Source organism: Pseudomassariella vexata (genome assembly GCF_002105095.1).
Source record: "Pseudomassariella vexata strain CBS 129021 chromosome Unknown BCR38scaffold_9, whole genome shotgun sequence".
NCBI classification, from domain to species: Eukaryota; Fungi; Ascomycota; class Sordariomycetes; order Amphisphaeriales; family Pseudomassariaceae; genus Pseudomassariella; species Pseudomassariella vexata.
Window position 1 is genome coordinate 2,211,525 of NW_024467964.1, and position 19,365 is coordinate 2,230,889.

At 52.6% G+C, this 19,365-nt stretch overlaps 4 protein-coding genes across 4 annotated transcripts; 3 read left to right on the forward strand and 1 right to left on the reverse strand.

Moving 5' to 3' along the window:
• Positions 1-305: 305 nt before the first annotated feature.
• BCR38DRAFT_439403 (uncharacterized protein) lies at positions 306-2,652 on the reverse strand. Its single transcript, XM_040860629.1, has 6 exons — positions 2,185-2,652; positions 1,965-2,028; positions 1,206-1,914; positions 1,016-1,073; positions 764-943; positions 306-704 (listed from the first exon to the last, which is right to left on the reverse strand). Exons 1-6 carry the CDS (start codon positions 2,424-2,426, stop codon positions 428-430), a joined length of 1,530 nt encoding a protein of 509 aa, XP_040714496.1. The 5' UTR covers positions 2,427-2,652; the 3' UTR covers positions 306-427.
• A 4,522-nt stretch (positions 2,653-7,174) lies between these two features.
• Positions 7,175-10,000, forward strand: BCR38DRAFT_245073 (autophagy-related protein 13-domain-containing protein). Its single transcript, XM_040854422.1, has 2 exons — positions 7,175-7,326; positions 7,389-10,000. Exons 1-2 carry the CDS (start codon positions 7,270-7,272, stop codon positions 9,876-9,878), a joined length of 2,547 nt encoding a protein of 848 aa, XP_040714497.1. The 5' UTR covers positions 7,175-7,269; the 3' UTR covers positions 9,879-10,000.
• Positions 10,001-10,676: 676 nt separating this feature from the next.
• On the forward strand, positions 10,677-14,094 carry BCR38DRAFT_439411 (uncharacterized protein). The gene is made up of 5 exons (XM_040860630.1): positions 10,677-11,175; positions 11,260-11,420; positions 11,495-12,286; positions 12,342-12,654; positions 12,704-14,094. The coding sequence occupies exons 1-5, from the start codon at positions 11,133-11,135 to the stop codon at positions 13,648-13,650; spliced, it is 2,256 nt and encodes a 751-aa protein (XP_040714498.1). The 5' UTR covers positions 10,677-11,132; the 3' UTR covers positions 13,651-14,094.
• A 2,460-nt stretch (positions 14,095-16,554) lies between these two features.
• BCR38DRAFT_245121 (glycoside hydrolase family 92 protein) lies at positions 16,555-19,320 on the forward strand. Its single transcript, XM_040854423.1, has 2 exons — positions 16,555-16,856; positions 16,939-19,320. Exons 1-2 carry the CDS (start codon positions 16,646-16,648, stop codon positions 19,266-19,268), a joined length of 2,541 nt encoding a protein of 846 aa, XP_040714499.1. The 5' UTR covers positions 16,555-16,645; the 3' UTR covers positions 19,269-19,320.
• The last annotated feature ends 45 nt before the right edge of the window (positions 19,321-19,365 follow it).

Below are 19,365 nucleotides of genomic sequence, written 5' to 3' on the forward strand. Positions count from 1 at the left end.
CGCAAGTGTCGTTACTCGGTGGTCTTGAAGGATGAGGTGAATGAGAAGGAGAGGAAGTTAGGGATGGGTAAGGATGATGAGATTCGGATCATTCGAGCTGAGCACTGGTTGCATATCCTGGCCGAGAAGTTTAATGATGCAGTTGGGTTGGTAGGTGCCTGAAGCAAATCGGCTGAGCACCATGGTGGTGTAGCTCTGGTTATGAATGATTCAGATGTATGGCTTTGACCATGGGTCTTCGTCGTACATCAGCACCCTGTATCAACATAAAAATAGAAATGGGCCATCGAAGTATGAGAACTTGACTCCATTGTAAGTATGTAGTTTGAAAACGGTCTATACTAAACAAATTGTTGCAAGTTAGTGACACAACAACACCAAGTAGGACGATCCCAGCGCAGCTCCTTCACCGTTGCCAAGTTGTTCATCAATCTTGGTAACTCAGTTCAAGCAGATACGGCTTCCTGTCCTTCAAATCCAGCAGCATCTCACCAAACAACCCGTTGGCCCACGAAAACCACTGGCGCGACCAGTTAGAAGCATTGAAGGTGTCGATGGATTCGTGTATCAACCCCAGCTGCGCTGTTGACGAGACGAGCATCCTCAAGCCTTTCATGATCTCGTCGTCATCATCGGAGCTCAGTAGCGCAACAATTATGGACATGGGCCACGCCTTTCCCGGATGGGTGTGAGGGCTGCCAACGCTGATAGGAACTTTAGCATTTAAAAACATCATGAGCGGTGTTGTGCCAGGGGGTCTAACCCGTTGATAACTGTCCCGCGCATATAATAGGGGTTCTCTGCGCTGAGAACGAACTTTCTCGTGTTCTGGTACGTGGTATCGTTCGCGTCTAGATAGTCCAAGATAGGGGCACTCAAGAGAGACGGAACATTGGCGTCGTCCATCATATTCCTCGAGCCGTAACCGTCGACTTCGTATGCACTGCGGAAATAGGTTTAGTGGCCTTACCCAGGGTGAAGATCTTGCTGTAGTAATAGATTTGGAATTGCTCACTAGATCTCTCCAAAAGCTTCATGTCGTACTTTCCCTTGCTGCTCTATCCCATTGCGCACTGAAAAAAGCTAGATTAGTGGTTCATGCTTCTCAAGTATTCTTGGGTGGCGGAGGCTGTTCCCTCGGTGAGGTCGATAACCTGTCTGTCCATGCTAGAAAGACAACCAGCAATATTTGGAAATATGCATACCAGATGTCGAGAAGTCGCTCATCTGCTTAGCTAAACCACTGTTTTGATTCTCCATGATCTCGGCGCATCTTCCCAGGTAACTCGAGAACATCATATTGGCAGGAATGAAGAGCTGGTAGATGGTTGAGTCATCGGAAGGCCTGAAAGCGCTCCGGACGAGCCCCGTTCCTCCTTTTATGGGTGAGCCCGCCCCTACGTTTAGCAGTGTTTCCGATGCGCTATTGGTGGTTCGTTGAAAGGTATAGGACAATTCGTTCACATGCCCGTCGTCGGCATACGTCCCAATGAGAAGCGTTTTGGTAACATTCAGTATGGTCTCCACAGTGTTGACCCAGTTGTATTTGCCAAAGAAGTTGGAATCGCCAGTCTTGTCGTAATAATCGTACGAAAGTTGCAGAAACGCCGACAGGCTGTCTAGCTCATACTTGCACTCGAAGACGAAACTTGGGTCGTAATCTGGAGTCACTTCATCCGTGTCTGCTGCGTTGTTGTGCTCTGGAGGCAGACCAGACTCGGCAGGAGCCTGGAAGGCATTGCAGAAGGGGCTGGCGAAGATGTAGCGTGATTGGAGGTTTATGGCACCCCGGAAGAGCGAGGCCAGTGAATCAGTTGAGCTGTTCGCTTTCAGAAGTGTCTTGTAGCTCCGCATCTGATTCGCGCTATCGCGAAGCCACATGGCCACGATGTCGCCTGTAGTGATGAAAGTAAGCTACCGGGAGGGTTAGCTCTTTACTATATATAAGAGAAAACTACAAATACCTCTTCATCGGAGCCGCTTGCCACTCCCTTCCAGGAGACGGTGGTGTCGAGAGTATTCGGATACCTGCAAATATGGGAGTCAATAGCAAATACTTTCGAGTCTTTCGAGTGAAATCTCGGGTTTTATGTGTTCTATCGAGAGAAAGCCCTTTAGAATAGGCTTCCTCTCGGGGGACACTATCTCAGTAAGAGCGGAGTGCTGAAAATAGGAATCAAATACGTGTTCTCGAAAAGACGTGCCAAGTCTGGATCTTTGACGGCATGCTCCATATCCAAAATGGCCTCCTTAACTTCGGCGAGGGTAAAAGTCCTGCACGCTGGATCCGGTCTCTGGTAAGACAGTTGATATTTCCCTTGCGACAAAGGCTCATGGATCTGAGTAGAGTGTGTTACATAATCTGGACACTGAGCCACCGCCGCGCCTAATCCAGCTAGTAGACCGAGGAGTAGTTTTGAGACCATCGTAACCAATATAATCTCTGCAGGGAACCCAAAAAGAAGTTCGAGGATACCCTATCTTGATGTTCAAGACGGCGATGTCCCAAGATTAGAAAACGAAATAAACATGTCAGCACGAAGAAAATGGGTACCTGGGACTTCCCACAACATCTTCACGAGACGTAATAATCACGAGGGGTAGCAGCTTCCAGTTCCATATGTGCAGATACACGACAAGGTGCATGTCGTGTTATCGCTCTAATGCACGCGCCAAGGTGCGCAGATGACGTTCTTTTTGGGGTACCTGTCGTAAAGTCCAGTTTCTAGGACAACGGGAGGTCTTGGGAATGCGGGGGAAGCAAGGGTCTCCCCACTACGAGTAGTTACACGGCATTGCGTCTGACTAGCACGATAATTGCTGACGGGTGTGGCCTGGGGAGCTGCTATTCTGATGGCGAGAGCGTAGGATGAGTGGGGATTCAAGACTGGTGAATATCGGGAACCTTCACTGCAAACTTAGGAGTTGAGTCGGCTTATCAATTAACGAGTTTACCTCTTATTTCATTGTCCCAGCTTAAAGTCCAAAAAGACCGTTATTGAAGTACGAAAGTAACTGCAAATAGGAAAACGAGATACTTCGCCTCTGGCAACCCAAGCCAATCCATCCCCCATCCCCATTAATAACTATGCCTACTTCTTATATAACCAGTTGGAGCAGCTGTTGAAGCCTATTGTTGGCCCTGACCTGCTGCTGTTCCTATCGTACCTCCCTCAGACAAATTTCGTAAACCTTCTGCGGCGAAGGAAGCTGTACCCTATACTTCGCACCACATCTCAAAACAAGTCTTGTTAGATCTACATAAATTTACGCTCGGCAGGACTGCTGTCTGCGTGTAACAGATCAGTTCTCTGGATAGCCTATTTGTGATCCGGGTATCAGTGCCGTCCTGGAGAGACATCTCTGCCCTCATACGTCAGCTTGGAAAATATGCGTTATCGGAACGAGTTATTGTGATACTCTCCGTGGTCTAGGAAACTTATTAGTGCAGTATCAAGACCAGTCTGTCAGATTTGGGGTTCGCAACCTATACGTGCGATACCGTAAAGATTCTGCTCAACTCCGTTTACCCTTCCGGCTTAGGTGAAACTATGGTTGCACGGCCGAAGTCGATCATCTAAACCTCGTCAGTCTGTTTGTTCCGGTATTCAGGCCGGAAAAGGATAAAAATACCTTGGACATAGGAGCAACAGGGTTGTGCTCGTTATCGCCTCCTCTCAGACCCCAACAATGACCTTCTCAACTTGGCAAGCAAGACCCCTGAAATAGTCCACTCGGCCGGCTCCCGACCCTGCGGTTTCTCCTCTAGTCTTCCGGTGGCTCAGAATAATCCTGCTAGTATGCCATTGCAATACACTTGCGCGATACTTAATATATATCTAAGTAAGCACGCCATTTGATGACGGGCTCTGCTCCGCGAAGCCGTGGAAACCACAGGATCACGTTTCTCTTGTGTTTATCATGTTCCTCTTCAAGCCCGAGGGAGAACTTGGCAATGAAAACACGTTATAGAAAGCACAAATCAACCACCATCGACCCATAAAAAGAAATAATACTACTGGGATCTAGATGAGTACGCAAGTTCCGGTCGAGAACATACCTTTCGGATCAGCCAATCGAGATACTCGAACGTGGACTCCTATGAAAAGTTGTTCGACGGGATTGAAGATCATATTACAGCAGACAATGGCAGAATTTGGAACAAAGGCTTAGCGTCCGTATTTGGTAAGACAAAAGCTGTAACAGACCAGGTGCAGTCGGCAGTATACATTCCAGGCTTTGCAAAGACATTCTACTTATACAGAACTGGTCAACTGTACAACCCACCTGAGGCTAGAGTTCAATATATCAGACTTGACCATCCGATAGAATAGTGACGTGGGTCTAGATATGCCTGAATACCAAGCAACGTAAATATCCAGATTCTCTTAGACGTATTCGAATTGGTTGAGTCAATTATCCATTGCTTGTGTGTTACTAGTCACTATAGTACAGTCTTATCAGCTTACCATGCTCATTTTGATCGAAGAGGGCTAGCTGTGGTCATGTGTCACTATGTTGATAGCACCAAAAAGGGAAGACACCTTTAGAAGATGATATCTGGTGAAGCTGGATCGATTGGAAAGCATTCGCATTTGGTATGACCTATGAGAATGTCCGCAATGAGTGGTCTTCGAGGCATTGAATTGAGGAGGTATTTAGCCTCGCACTGCAGGAGTTGGTGACCTGTCACGAACGCTATAGATTCTCAAGTTCGATTCACAGACCGACTGAGAGTGGAGCGAATTGTGGACTCTGGCATCATAGTCTTGCGCAACAAGAACTTGTGCTATGCACGTGAATCTGCTCTTGAAGTAGAAGACCCCTCAAGTAGTTCCAAGGTCGAATACTCAAATTAATTCACCTTACACCACCTACTTGGATCCCGGCGACGGTAGTGGTGTGTTTGGTTTCATCCGGAGCGATGGGCTGAACGCTAACGCACAATTATTACCGCCCTAGATGTTCAGACTCACAAACTGCGAGTACTACGGCGTAGGTATGCTGTATAATGTCCAAGATGGCAAGTGCCTGCGGCAGTTTAGACTCGATGCGAGCCGGGCTCCTCCGTTCTTCTATCAGGGGCTTATTGGCACTCCCAGGATTAATCATAGAGTGGGCACCATTGCAAACTCAACGGTGACAAGAATCTCCCAGTCGCCCCGCGGTAGAAGTCATCATAGAAATGACGGAGCGATTTGAAACCCTCGAGTGAGTGTCGTACGACGACCCGACAAATGGACAAAGTGACGAGTCGAGTACCAGCGAGATTGTCGAGACTCCGCTCATCTTCGAGTCCCGATGGTGGGAATGGCTCGACAGCACCTTGCCATTGGATAACAACTAAGCTGATATCCGGTTGCGGCGGAGACTCAACACACGGCTGGCACTTCAAAAGCTGTATCGCGACCGTGACTGGGGGGCGCAGTTTGATGGGGATGAGTGTGAGCGCAAGAGACTCGAGCTTATTGCTACCTTAGCGGAACTGGAAAGCGATGAGACAAAGATGATGAAAGAAGCAGAACAGGCGCTGCAAGCTTTCTGGGCAACCAAAGCTGGAGGCGAGGCTGGCTGTCTGGGTCAGACGTTTGTAGACTTCTCAGGTGCTAACTTACGGGGGCGGCAACTTTATATGGAGCCCCATCGGATAAAGAGGAAGGTCCACGATAAGAATCTGCCAACTCGCAGATGCCAAGTCATACTTGTGCTCTTAATCTGCTGTTTATACCTTATCGCCTAAGGTGTACACTTCCCCGGAACTTGAGAGCTGTGGATGTGGGATTTATTGGCTGTGGATTCCCTAGCGCCCCCCGACATTGCGTCGTCCCTCACCAGAGTCACAACTAGGGCTGAGCCAATGAGGAAGCTCGGGGTGTGTTGGCACCCTGCAGTGAGCACTGAGCACGGGCAGTTACAAGCAACAACTCTGGAGCAACGCAACCAAAAGCAAAGCGGCAGCCAGTCGTGGACCTTGAGGAAAGAGAGATTCACACGGATCAGGATCATTGGGTCATTGATGCAGAAGCTCCCCTTTTTGCCCGTTGGCCCTGTTGTGCAGCATCTTCGATCCTCTTGCCTCTGTCAACCCTCTGTTTCGCCGTTTCTTGTCTGTTGGTTGTCTGTCTTACTTCTATCTGCACGGGTCAATCCATTGTTTCGTTATCGCAATTGAACTATGTCATCATAGCTTATTGTTAGCCTCTGAGCTTTGCAGTATTATCGGTCGCTTGCCATCCGTCTGGACTGATGACGGATGCCCTTGAGCGTCGAGATCACGAGGAGTCCCCCGAATGACCGCGCCTTGCGCATCAGCGTGAGCAAACCCACCTGGACCCCTTCCCAATCACATCATCCACCGCCTTATCGCGAGTGCCTTTCGGGCCATCATTGACTGGCCTTGACTCTCTCTGGCTCAACTTTTTTTTCCGACAAGACTTCGAGCGCATTGTTTGCACCTCCAGGCCACCACCTTCAAAATGGTCGGATCTGCCTAGCTTAGGTCGGACCCTGCAGCCATCCGCGTCCAGTAGCAGAGCCGTTTGCTGGACCCGTCCCCCATAACCGCCTGCTGCCTGTCTGCCTATGTGAAGGACCACCTGTGATGCAGACGACCCTGCGCAGCTGATTGGGATTATTCCAGAAAACGGATCGCGAATCAACAAACCTGCTTTAACACAGACGACGTGACGAACAATGGATGCCGAAGTCCGTTGGAACCGAATCAAAACCGTCCCCTTCACGAATTAGACCTTCCTTCCTAGAGCCCTTGCCCTATAACACCACTGCTGTGCCGGGCCAACTTGGGCTGTCTATAGCCGATGAAACTCGAGCCCACTGGGACATCCCGATCACACCGAATAATCCTACGAATTCCGTCTTTTGGCGACAGTATTATCGTCAGTCTGCCTGAAGACCGAAGGAACCCGAGATGCATCAAACACCCCGCGTCGGGCCCCACTCGGCCTCACCCGCCTCGTCGCCCACGACAAACCCAATGAGAACGAACAACCCGAGAGAAAATGTCAAACCTGGGGGACATTCGAGGGTCGGTTCCGATGCGACACCTCAAGAACCCCCGTCACCAATGGGGACGAGCGGCGAGCGTGGCGAAAGAGGACCTAGCAAAGACTCTGTGAAGAAGTTGGACCAGATAATACAGGTTGGTCGCTTGGTCGCTTGGTCGTGTCGCGTCACGTCGACTGTTGGCTTACACAATGCTATACGTAGAACATTTACTCGAAAGCGGGCACCGTTATCTTACAAGAACGCATGATAGTAACCCCAATCCTCGTAGGCAAAACTCAAGAACGCAGGATGAGCCGATGGGTAAATTGCATGACTTCTCCTATTTTCACGAGAAGAGACGGCTGACCTCGAACGTCTTGTAGTTCCAACTTGACACCGACGATATCGAGGACTTTCGAGACGAATTTCGAACATGGAAGCAATGTGGAGGCTTTGAGAACAGGCCGACGCCGCTGGTGATTGAAACTTATCTAGACACGTCGCGACTAAAAAGTGGGCAAAGCATGGTCATACACGACGAGAATGGGAAGCGATGGGACGTGGTGGAGGCCCTAAACTCATCGGACCAGTCCAGTGACAGCAGCTCTGGACGCCCAGGCAAACCAAATACCCAAGTAACGCTGGAACGATGGCGGGTTGAGTTGAAAGGATCGCCACCTGATGATCCAGAAGAATTTGGGCCCGTCCTTCCAACCGTGTACAAGAAGGCCATTGTACTGTTTCGCTCTATATACACGACAACGGGTATCCTGCCGGCTTGGAGGCTAAGCAGGAACTCGAAATCGAAATCCACACATCCGGCTCTTCAGGTGAGATGTCGAGTTATCTCAGGCGACTCGCGCTCACCCGGATCTGACACGTTGCGAACTCCGCTCTTTGAAGGCAGAGGAGACGTCTCGACCGACTACATGTTTGGTAATCTGGAAGTGCCCGTGGGGCGGTTCTACGTTTCCGTATCCTACCGGAATAACTGCAACTTCCAAGTTGTGGAGACGGAATCGTTGCTAAGCTCACGGATCGGTCTTGCCATAACCGATGACTTCTTCAAGCCATCATTATCAAACCGAGGGGACGGCCGCCGAGAATCTACGACCGAAATCGGCTCTCTGCCATATCACCGCAATGCCCGGGACGTCACCGAGAACCATCAAAGATACGGAAGCTTGTCGACTTTCCACGGCGAGGGGCCCCTGGGTACGAGCCCTATCACTGCGTTGAGGCAGGTCCAGGCTCCGGGTTCGGACACCACGTCACCTCCCGAGTCGAGACCGGCAAGTGTCGAAATGCCTCCTCATTCTGTGCTGATAGGTCCGGCTCGACCTCCGCTCAGGGGTCAGGATGGAACAGACCGGAGGCCCTCGGTGTCGTTCCAGCCCTTCAAGCAGGGCTCGCTGTCAGGTTCGCCAGTGCCTAGGATGCACGACCTGGACGTCCCCGCATCTCCACATTCATACAGTCGTGGCTCAGGATTGAGCGCTTTGACGCACACAAGGAATCGATCCTCCCTGACCGCTGGAATGCCGGCGTCGTTGCGAGGCGGTCCGCCTCCCGCACCCGATACGCCTGTTGCGGGCTCCCCGAAACCTTCAGCTGCGAATCGATTCAGCAGTAGTTTCACTCATCGCCGTAGCAGAACATATTTTGGTGGGACCAGTCGGGCGGGAGATGATGATCAAAACAGCAGCGGGAAGCAAAGCCTGTCATCCTCCGTCGTGCAGCCCGGCTCTGGCCTACTCAACGAGGGTGGTACGGGAGGAAGCTCGGGTTCTTTCCAGACAGACGACGACAACATCCAGGAGTTTTTAAAGGCTCTAGACAGCAAGAGGACACTGCAGAGCTTCGAGCCTTCCAAGAAAGGCGAATCGGCTACCAAGAGGACTACCGCCCAGCTGTCCAAATTTCACCTGATGCGCGAGTCCAATAATGCCCTGACCGAATCAATGAACTCGTCGATGCAACTGCAACGTTCCTCGAGTTCTTCCAGCCGACAGCTGGCTAATGTTCCTGGCATGTCGACATCTTCATCACCCGGAAAGCCGCTCTCCCCCCATACACCACACACGCCGGCTATACCGTCTCGGCTGAGCGAAAACTCTAGTGTGGAGTACGCAATACCCGCAAGGGCTGCTTCGCGATCGCGAATTGACGGAGACAACGAAGTGTCAGAGATACCAGCGAATGCTCCTGTCACTCAAGATGGAACGATAGCCATCGACATACCCCTGTCGCCAAGACCATATCCTCACGTGAGACGGTCCAGCTCTGTAGCACAACAGAACCGTGTACTAGTAGATGACGATGACGTTGATGCTCACCGAAGTATGAGCCTGGGGACTGATGACCGCGACGATCGGGAACCGCCCAGCCTAAGTGCGCTGCTGGGCCGGCATGAAGCCTTGACGGATGGTGCAGCAGATTCGCCAGCTTTGCAGGTTCCTACCGATATTCGAGCGGCGGAATCATCGGAAATGTTGCAACAAGGGTCTTCGTCGTCGGCTGAACGGGAGATACGGCCGCCCGGTGGCCTCTTCACCGGGCCCTCGGGCTCGTCACACGGAAGACGCTACGGCTCAAGTGCTGGCCGAGGCATTACTCCCCCGCAGTCTGGGAACAGCAGTGTCACCGGACCAAGCAGCAGATATGGGAGAGCCTATGCTCGTGGTGGTGCCACCGGACTCGGCGTCAGCGGTGGTCCTGCAGAGGAGATGGAGGAAGAACCCTTACTCTTCGACATGTCGGAGATTGGGCGTGAACTAAGTCGCCGGAGCCTTGAGGAAGGTCGGGGTGGTGGAAGCATGGGGTCCGGCGATAGGGGTGGCTATGAATCTTCTCATAGAAGCCGCCGTTGGTAGATGGCCTACATGGCTCCGCTTCGACACTTGCGGATTCACAGGTTGTTGTGCGACCTCAACGATCTTATTTCATGATACGATGGTCACTCCAGGACACGGTAGGTACACGGGGAATACTCCTGCGGGGAACTATAGCTTCCTGGCGGACGTGGATAGACACATGTATATGCATACATATTAGCACCGTTTGGATGATGCACGATCAACGGTCACGGATGGATGATTGGTTGGTGTTTTTCTTTTTTATCTTATTTTATTGAAGACAGCGGTCCGGAGTCTAGAGCGTTCAGGAAATTGGGATGCGCTCGAGGAAGACTGCTTGGCATTTCTTCCGGCATATGGATCCTCCTCTCTGCCCTCTGACCCATGGTCTTGGAGTTTGAGGAATGGCGTTGTAAGTATGTCTTGGGTCATTCCTGACCAATGCAGGCTCTATAAAGAGAAGATGCGGGATCACATAGAACAAATGCGAGTCTACAAGACTACGCGACACACAAATTTGGTCTATTTGCACACCCTTTGACTTGAACAAGTGGCTCTATCCAAAACGCCGCACCATACTATCCTCCCTAAGCCAGCTGCACTGTGTCGAGCAAAATAAAATATAAAAAAAAGAAAAGAGGCCAAGAACGTGGACTAACCCAAGATTGCACCAGTGATGAGCACAACCTTATCGGGAAGGCAGTGACGGAGACCGTCAAGACACAAGACTCGACAAGGATTACGTCGTGGCGCAGGCTGTTGAATGACATGACGCCCCATTACGCGTAGGCCAACTAAGTTTATCCAATTTTCGGTCTTGATGGATTGCTGGGGTGCGGTGCTTTATTTTAGGGAACGAAATACGCGGTTCCCCTCACTTAGATCAGAGGCGAATCAACTGTCATTGGTCTAGAGTTTCGTCTGGTGTGTCTTGAGTCGCACAGGCGTAGTGGTGTTTTCAACGCGAACGGTTGAAGCGCAGTGAACTGGGGCTGGTGCAAGTGCGGGCCAGTTGAGGCGGAGTTTGGGTGAGCAACTGTTGCTTTGAAGGAATCGACTATCCCGCCTAGGCTGCAAGCTTAATGGACCCGACCTCTTGATCATTAACGAGCTCGACTGCATCCTTCTCACGAACCAAATTCCTGACGGCGACCCATCGATCACAAGCTGAAAATCATCAAACGAACCATTCATTATTGGGCCTTTTCTAATAACGAGATCAGGAAGCGTATCGCATCGTAGTCCTTCAAGTTCAGCCGTCACGCGCCCAGCATGTTCCGAGCAGCAGCTCCAGGGCCGTTTGATGCGGCCATCGGTAAGACGTCATCGCCAACCCCAATATACGGACGGCCACACAGAGATGTGCAGATGGGCATTGGCTAACCATACTACGCTGCAGCTAAAGCGACGGACGAGAACCTCACTGCTGAGGACTGGGGAGCAATTATCGAGGTGTGCGACAAGGTGTCGTCAGACCCGAATGGCCCTAAGGAAGCGGTGCAGAGCCTGATCAAACGGATGGCGCATCGCAATGCCAACGTCCAACTGTACACTTTGGAGGTGAGTAATTGCATGACCATCTGTTTTACGCACCAGTCGGTCCAGCAAGGTCTAACATGTCTCCTAACCGGTAGCTCGGCAATGCGCTGTCGCAAAATTGCGGCAAGAACATGCACCGCGAACTCGCCAGCCGCGCCTTCACCGATGCCCTGCTCAAGCTTGCCAACGATCGCAACACACACCAACAGGTCAAATCCAAAATTCTAGAGCGTATGAAGGAGTGGTCAGACATGTTTAGCAAGGATGCCGACCTGGGCATCATGTATGATGCTTACTTCCGCCTCAAGCAGAACAACCCCACACTTCAGCCTCCGTCGGCACCGCAAAAGGCCAGGCTGACCGATGTGGATCGCCAGAAGGAGGAGGAGGAGCTTCAGATGGCTCTTCAACTGTCCCTACAAGAGGAAGAGAGAAAGAAGAAGGTAGCTGAGAGCAGCTCGGCCGCCGCGGGGCCAAGTTCAGGGGTCAGGCCTGGTGCGCCTGGTGCAGCTGGTGCGGGGCCGAGCCAGACGGAACCGGTGCTTTCTCATCCCACGGGCACAACAGCTGCGACTGTCTCTCGCGTGCGTGCGCTTTACGACTTTGTTCCTAGTGAACCTGGTGAGCTGGAATTTAAGAAGGGCGATGTCATCGCGGTCTTGGAGTCCGTCTTTAAGGACTGGTGGCGTGGGTCGTTGAAGGGCAACACGGGCATTTTCCCGCTCAACTACGTCGAGAAGCTTACTGATCCGACCCCGGACGAGCTGCAACGCGAGGCCCAAATGGAAGCTGAAGTGTTTGCCGAAATCAAGAATGTCGAGAAGCTGCTCACGCTACTGAGTACTTCGAATATGGCGCCCAGGGAGGAAGACAACGAGGAGATCTCGGTATGTTGAAACCATGTTGAGCGATCCGCGCATGCTGACCTCTCTTCCCTTTTAGAAACTCTACCACCAGACGCTGGCCATCCGGCCAAAACTGATCAAGTTGATTGAGAAGTATTCTCAGAAAAAGGATGACTTCACACAGTTGAACGAGAAGTTTATCAAGGCTAGGAGAGATTACGAAGCCCTCTTGGAATCTTCCATGTCTCACCCGCCTGGGCCCAGTTACCACCAATATGCACCTCGCCCCCCTATGGCAGGCCAGGTGTACCCGAGTGCGGGACCGGCCTATGCGTCTCAAGGGCCGCCCCCTCAAGCGCAGCAAGATCCGCAGAGATACTACGCTGCGGGCCCTCAAGGGCCTCCTCAAGGTTTGTAGAGATGTTACGTTCTCAAATGGACTGTATTGACAGGTTACAGAGCAGGCCCCTTACCAGGCTTCCTCGCCAGCTCCTAATTTCCAAAGGACCACTCCAGGCCCTGCTCCATTTTATCTTCAAGGCGCAGAGATTCCCCCACACGCCCAAGGCCCTCCGTCTCAACCCCAGCACCAGCAACAATATCCTCAAGGCGGCCCCACCCCCACTCAGCACCAACAGCAGTACTCCCAAGGCGGCCCAGCCCATGCGCCTCAGCCACAGCAATACGCCCAGGCGGCTGGCCAAAATCATGCTCAACCGCAATATCCTCCCGGCGACCAGCCGTCGCGTGTTGAAAATGCTTCCAAGCAACCAGCACCTATTCAGACCTCATCTCCTCCGCCACAACAAACATATCAGGCCTATTCGCAACCTCCTCCTCAAGCAGGTCAGCGGCCACAAAGCACATATGGCAATCCGCAAGAACTGGCAACATCTGCTTATGACTCTCCCGTGGCTACTCAAAACCCCGGGCCTGATCCGTACTCAGCCTCGGTCTACTCGACAGAGGACCCGTACAGCGCGAGCCCAACGGGCAACGCTCCTTCTGCACCTCCACCTTCAGTGCCTTCGGGCCCCCCTCAAGGCGTTCCAACACCGTTGGCTTTCGCCGGTGGTCCGTCAGCCTCACCGCAGCCACAGTATACGGCCTACAACCCCCTGCAGCAGACTCAACATCAAAACGGCCCGTCTTACGATGCGCCCAGTGCACCTAATAATGCCCCGCCTCCTGTGCCCACAGGCTCCGCTCCTCCTAATGCGTTGACACCCCCTCCTATTCAACCAGGCGGGCGGGCTTTTGATGCTCGACAGAATCTTCCCAGCAGGGCATCGCACAACACAGCCTCAGGTGGACAGCCTCAATACAAAGCATACGTTCCGCCCGCAGCGGCTGCAGGGAATGAACCGAGTGCACCTCAAGACTTTTACAGGCAAAGTGCGTACTAAGTGATTGGACCAGGCGGCGAGAAAGGGGATGGACGGATACATCAGGGTTATGGTACGAACGAAGCTGGGTTCGACTTCATTTTTGGGTTTCACAGGACACACATTGCGCGAGGTATACCACCACCCGGGCGTAGGGTGACCGTTGGAGTTACTCAAACTCCGGGTCTTTTTCTCTCTTCTTTCTTTTTTGAATCCGTGGGCCTACTTTGCTTGTATGAGGTGTCGATCAGAGTGCCGGCGATCCAGGGAGCGGCCGGCTGTTAGTAGATAATTCTGTGTATTTTATCCATAAGATGTGCAGTCTATATGTTGACTTGGGTGTTGGTGATCATTTTTCGATTTGCTGCGAGTTGCTATGATTGAGTGTTTGCCCATTGTTCTGCTGGTGTACGTAGGCCCACGCTTGCAGGTGGTAAAATTAGTTAATAATTACTGGATTCGAAGTTTTCCGTGTCGAAGTAGGGATAGCGGTAGTTACTCAGTATCTCTACATATCATGACTTTAGGGACCAAGTTCAAGTAGCAAACTGCAAATCGGTCTTCCATGGCCAAAGTAAAACCCTATGCACCGTCTCGTCAATGTTAGCAGTATGCCGCCAGCATTTATTACGCATCTTGACGCAACAGCGCAATGAGAAGCGAAGCACCAAAGAAAGGATTCCAGCCAATCCGATCGGCCAGGATCACTTCAATATCATCGAAATGCAACCATTAAGTTACAAGCATATGTGCAGCTGGGTTTCGTGGTTGAATATTTGCGTCAGTTTGCACGTCCCGCATATCGTTTTCCGTAAGCTCACGTCATATACAACATTGCACAGCATGGACACCATCCGAACCCGGAGTACCGTCATACGTATGATGACCAGACCTCTTCAGTCGAGAACATGTAATAAAGCCGCAGCCATGGCGATAAGTTGGGCTCAGGAACTCGCGCACTCATCCATTCAACCGCCATCCTCCGAGTCTCCCTAAACATCCCACAACCGCACTCTACCACCAGGATGGAGAGCCCTCCTCTCTCAGACAGCGTCGGTTACAGAATGCGCTGAATCCACAGTGAGCGGCGGCCGTACTTACACGATGAGGGAAAGTGTACTGCGAAGAGTGACAGTTGTCACGCAATCTCCACGTCGATCTTGTTCACCATCTGGACCCACTCCGACGGCAGGACCGACATGTTTGCAGGGTGGCTTACGTACAGTGACGGGGCTCCAATGACAATAGTTTGGGAAAGTCCAGTCCTTGATCTCGAAAGCAAGACCACGCTTGCCGCGACTGCGAGCCCTGGGGACTCGGATGGTCCAGCAATGACGGGCCCCGCGGTGTTGGGGCTGGCATATGGGACCTTGGATTCATCATCTTGGGAGGCTTCTACGGTGGCCGTCGACACAAGGTCAACTTTGTCCCGATCCCATCGTTGGAATGTCAATCTTGAGCGAGGGTTCGACTTCTGGTGCCAGGGTAGGAATCAACACTTCCATTGCGTAAAGTCAGTATTTGCTCAGACTCGGCTCGGGCTCCGGGTGACAGCCTGCTTTGATGAGATGGAGATTGAAGCCTCCTGAAGCGTCGTCTGAGAACCCCTATTCCGAAGTTGAGATGGCTTTGTGACGACAAGGAGGGATGAGCACAGCCGCTTGTGATAACGGGATGCAGTCGTGATGCAGCACTCTTATTTATATAATCTGCACTACTGGATCTGCCAAACAGGCCAGGCTCCCTGGATAAGTCGCTACCGTGTATCATTACTGTGTCATTTCGCGAGGGAGCGGCTGAGAGTTGACAGTTTGTGGTAGCCCTCACCGAGATAAACAATCGCCATACCCCAAACACCGAAAGCTAGGGCCCAGAGACTAGACCTCGAAGTTGTTCTGCTAGACTACTAACCTGAAGAAGCATGAATTTTCGCGATTATTACGGAACGGCCTATGTAAGCACTTCCGGGTTAACCCCAAACGGCAGTCCTTTCGCTTAGCAGGCGGCAATCACGGGTAAACGACATCGTTCTCTCCTTGCCCTGACTGATTTTATGGATACATCATGACACGTATCTGGGCGCCCAGTGTAACAACAAGCAACAGCTTCCTGTTGTAGTAATTTGACGCTTGCGATTACCTTTTGCTTCCTTCCCGTCATGTCCGTCTTTACGAACCCCGTCTCACGTTTCCCGCACCCCCCGGCCCTTTTCCGTTTGGATTCCCATCGGAGTCCAAGAAGGACTTTTCAGCAGAACCCAACCCGTCTTAATCCACCAGGAACCTGACGAACGAGCTCCAGGCTGCCGATGCCAGCCCGATTCGAATTTCGGAACACCGGTGCCGCCCCGGGGAGTTGCAATGCGCGCGTTTGGCGGGGTAGAATTGGTCGGGTCAAGCGGGAGAAGGGATTCAAGTCAGGATCAATGGACAGACACAGCTGGATTTGAGATGCTACTTTCAGCTAGTAAGATTCCCCGGACGTCCAATGCGACCCTGGTAGGTGCCATTTAGCCAAAAAGCCGCCCTACTGCCCATCCTCGGCCAAGATGTTTTAAGCTTAATCCGTCTCGTGTGTCATGGAGCGAGGGCCATTGGGTGGCTCTGCCTTCACCACGTATGCCACTCCTGGGACGGTACGCACCCTCCTTCTTTCGTTAATAGCCGCGGTGCTCAACTGGGTGCCGCAAAGTGTTCACATCAATCATCATGATAGACGGCCCCAAGCCAACATTGAACCTACGTAGATCCAATACGGAAAAGTCGCGGCACTTGTCGTCGATTTTAGCTTTTGCTGGGCCTGATCCATGCTTTCGTCTCCTCCTTGGCCCCATTTTCAATGGCTGTCAAGAGTTGGTATGTGCCGTTGCATGAAATAAGCCAAGGTCGGATGAATTCCAACGAGTCACGTCTCCAGTTGTTTGTGGGAATATTAAACAGAGCCCCAATGAAACAAATGCCAGCACAAGCCCGTCTGTGAGGGTCTCATCTGAGAACTTTTCTTAGTTCCCGGCACAATGGTGCCTTTCCATCTGACTGGTTTCCCGCGCAAGACGCGGGTTTTGGTGATTGTTCTGGCACTGTGCTTTGTATGGGCGCTTCTTCCGACTGAGAGCTTCATTTCGCCCCGGCGTTTGCTGGCTTCTTTCGCTGGAATCTCGACGGCAGCGGATGTGGAAGTGGATATCCTTCGCTATGTTGATCCCCTCATCGGCGCTGTTAATGGAGGTCAGTCGTCTCGCATCCAATCCCACACGTGCCCATGCTTCCAACGATACTCAAAGCCATTACATACTGACACGAGGGATAGGCCATGTGTTCCCCGGCGCAACGCTCCCCTACGGCATGGCCAAGCCCGTCGCCGACGCCAGCACCCCCGGGTGGGAGCTGGCCGCTGGTTTTGTCTTCGATGAGTCCAAAATCACGGGCTTTTCGAACCTGCACGATTCGGGAACGGGTGGGTCGCCGTCCCTGGGGAACTTCCCCTTATTTGCGCACCCCGGCTGTCCAGAGGATGACTACCGCAACTGCGCCTTCGCTCCAACGGAGAGAGCCGCCGGTAGGGTGGTGGGCTCGACGGCAGCCCGGCCCGGCTACTTTGCGATCGGGCTGAATAACTCGGTCCATGTGGAGATGACGGCAACGGCGCACACGGCGCTGTACAGGTTCAATTTTGCCCGGGGAGATCGAGTCGAATCCGCAAGTGGTGTCGGTGTCACGCTAGAGAACAGCCCGTTGATCACAGTTGACCTCAATGACCTTGGCAACACCCGGACCGGGGGCAACATCCAAGTCGACCCCGAGACGGGCAGAATGTCAGGCAACGGGACCTTCATGCCTTCGTTTGGGAGGGGCTCGTACAAGGCACACTTCTGTGCCGACTTTGCCGGCGCCGCGATCCGCAAGACGGGCACATTCGCTGGGGCCACACCCAACGAAACGGTCAAGGCCATGGGGAGTGATGTGAAGGCCGTTCCCATATCCTACGGATCCACCGGCGCGTTTGTCCACTTCAACCGCGCCCCTGGAGATCAAGTACTCGCCCGCGTTGGCCTCTCGTTCATATCTGTCGACAAGGCCTGCCGAAACGCCGAGAATGAGATCCCTGGTTTCGCGTTTGAGGAGGTTGTGAAAGCCGCCGAAGATGTATGGCGGGACAAACTCCGCGTTGTGCATGCCGACCACCACGGAATGCACGACGATTTGCTGAAAACGTTCTGGTCTGGCTTGTACCGCGCGTTCCTCTCGCCGCAGGATTACACGGGCGAGAACCCGCTTTGGGAGTCGGACGAGCCCTACTTTGACTCCTTCTATTGCATTTGGGACTCGTTCCGTGCACAACATCCATTGCTGACCATTGTTGACCCCAAGGAGCAGACACGCATGGTGCGTGCCTTAATCGACATCTATAAGAACGAGGGGAAGCTGCCCGATTGCCGCATGAGCTTCTCCAAGGGGTACTCCCAGGGCGGATCTAACGCAGACGTGGTCTTGGCCGACGCCTTTGTCAAGAACCTGACCGAGGGAATCGATTGGGATCTGGGCTACGAGGCCGTAGTTTCAGATGCCGAGGTCGAACCGCCTGACTGGAGCGTCGAGGGACGGGGGGGCCTTGAAAGCTGGAAGACATTCGGGTACATCCCCGAGGATGAGAAGCCCAACACGGAGAACGGCGGGGGCACAGGGCCCAGGACGCGTTCCATTTCGCGGACCGTGGAATATGCCTACGACGACTTCGCCATCGCCCTCATGGCACGGGGCCTCGGAAAACAAGTCGACGAGAAGAAGTACCTCCAGCGAAGCAAGAACTGGGAACACCTCTTCAACCACGACCAGGAAGACGACGACCTCTACACGACCGAAGAATCCGGCGGCCAGGGGTCCTCGTACACCCGCAGCGGCTTCAAAGGCTTCCTACAGCCTCGTCTAATGAACGGCGTCTTCAACCACCAGCCCACGCGCCTCTGCAGCCCCGTCTACGAGCCGCACAAGTGCTACTTCGATACGCAGAAGGCCACGTACGAGGGCAGCCCCTGGCTGTACACCTTCTACGTCCCGCAGGACATGGCCTCGCTCATCACCGCCCTGGGCGGGAAGGAGGCCTTCGTCAGTCGGCTGCATTATTTCCACGATTCGGGAATAGCGTACATGGGTAATGAACAGACTTTCTTGCCTACGTTCCAATTCCACTACGGCGGACGCCCCGGTCTGAGCTCGTATTGGGTGCATCGGTATATACCGGAGCAGTTCAACAGCAGCGTGAACGGGATACCCGGCAATGATGACTGCGCCATGGGCGCTTTCACAGCGTTTGCGTTTATGGGATTTTTTCCCGTGGCGGGACAGGATGTGTACTTGCTTACGCCGCCGCTGTTTAGGGAGGTGAGTCTACAGACGCCGACGGGGAAGTGGGCTACAATTAGGAATACTGGGTTTGACCCCACGTATAAAGCGATTTATATCCAAAGTGCGCGGCTGAATGGGAAGCCCTATGCTAAGAGTTGGATTACACATGATTTCTTTGTCCAAGGGGGTTTGCTTGAATTTACTCTGGGGAAGCGGGAGAGCGATTGGGGGACGGAGGATAGGGATTTACCACCGAGCATGTCTACTGGTTACAAGCAGACGGGCAGGTTTTAAACAGACTGTACAGAGGAATGGAATATCGAAACAAACCGGGATCCAGTCCAGGTATCATATATGCGCTTATGACACTAATGATTCCACCAAGATGGCA

What these genes read in the sequence shown, in the direction of transcription:
- BCR38DRAFT_439403 (XM_040860629.1), bottom strand. Translation starts at nt 2,426, where the DNA reads ATGGTCTCAAAACTACTCCTCGGTCTACTAGCTGGATTAGGCGCGGCG. An exon ending in GCACGTCTTTTCGAGAACAC is followed by an intron (nt 2,029 to 2,184) that starts GTATTTGATTCC and finishes CCATATTTGCAG; the next exon opens with GTATCCGAATACTCTCGACA. An exon ending in CAAGCGGCTCCGATGAAGAG is followed by an intron (nt 1,915 to 1,964) that starts GTATTTGTAGTT and finishes CCCTCCCGGTAG; the next exon opens with CTTACTTTCATCACTACAGG.
- BCR38DRAFT_245073 (XM_040854422.1), top strand. Translation starts at nt 7,270, where the DNA reads ATGATAGTAACCCCAATCCTCGTAGGCAAAACTCAAGAACGCAGGATG. An exon ending in AACGCAGGATGAGCCGATGG is followed by an intron (nt 7,327 to 7,388) that starts GTAAATTGCATG and finishes AACGTCTTGTAG; the next exon opens with TTCCAACTTGACACCGACGA.
- BCR38DRAFT_439411 (XM_040860630.1), top strand. Translation starts at nt 11,133, where the DNA reads ATGTTCCGAGCAGCAGCTCCAGGGCCGTTTGATGCGGCCATCG. An exon ending in TCCAACTGTACACTTTGGAG is followed by an intron (nt 11,421 to 11,494) that starts GTGAGTAATTGC and finishes CCTAACCGGTAG; the next exon opens with CTCGGCAATGCGCTGTCGCA. An exon ending in CCCTCAAGGGCCTCCTCAAG is followed by an intron (nt 12,655 to 12,703) that starts GTTTGTAGAGAT and finishes GACAGGTTACAG; the next exon opens with AGCAGGCCCCTTACCAGGCT.
- BCR38DRAFT_245121 (XM_040854423.1), top strand. Translation starts at nt 16,646, where the DNA reads ATGGTGCCTTTCCATCTGACTGGTTTCCCGCGCAAGACGCGGGTTTTG. An exon ending in CATCGGCGCTGTTAATGGAG is followed by an intron (nt 16,857 to 16,938) that starts GTCAGTCGTCTC and finishes CACGAGGGATAG; the next exon opens with GCCATGTGTTCCCCGGCGCA.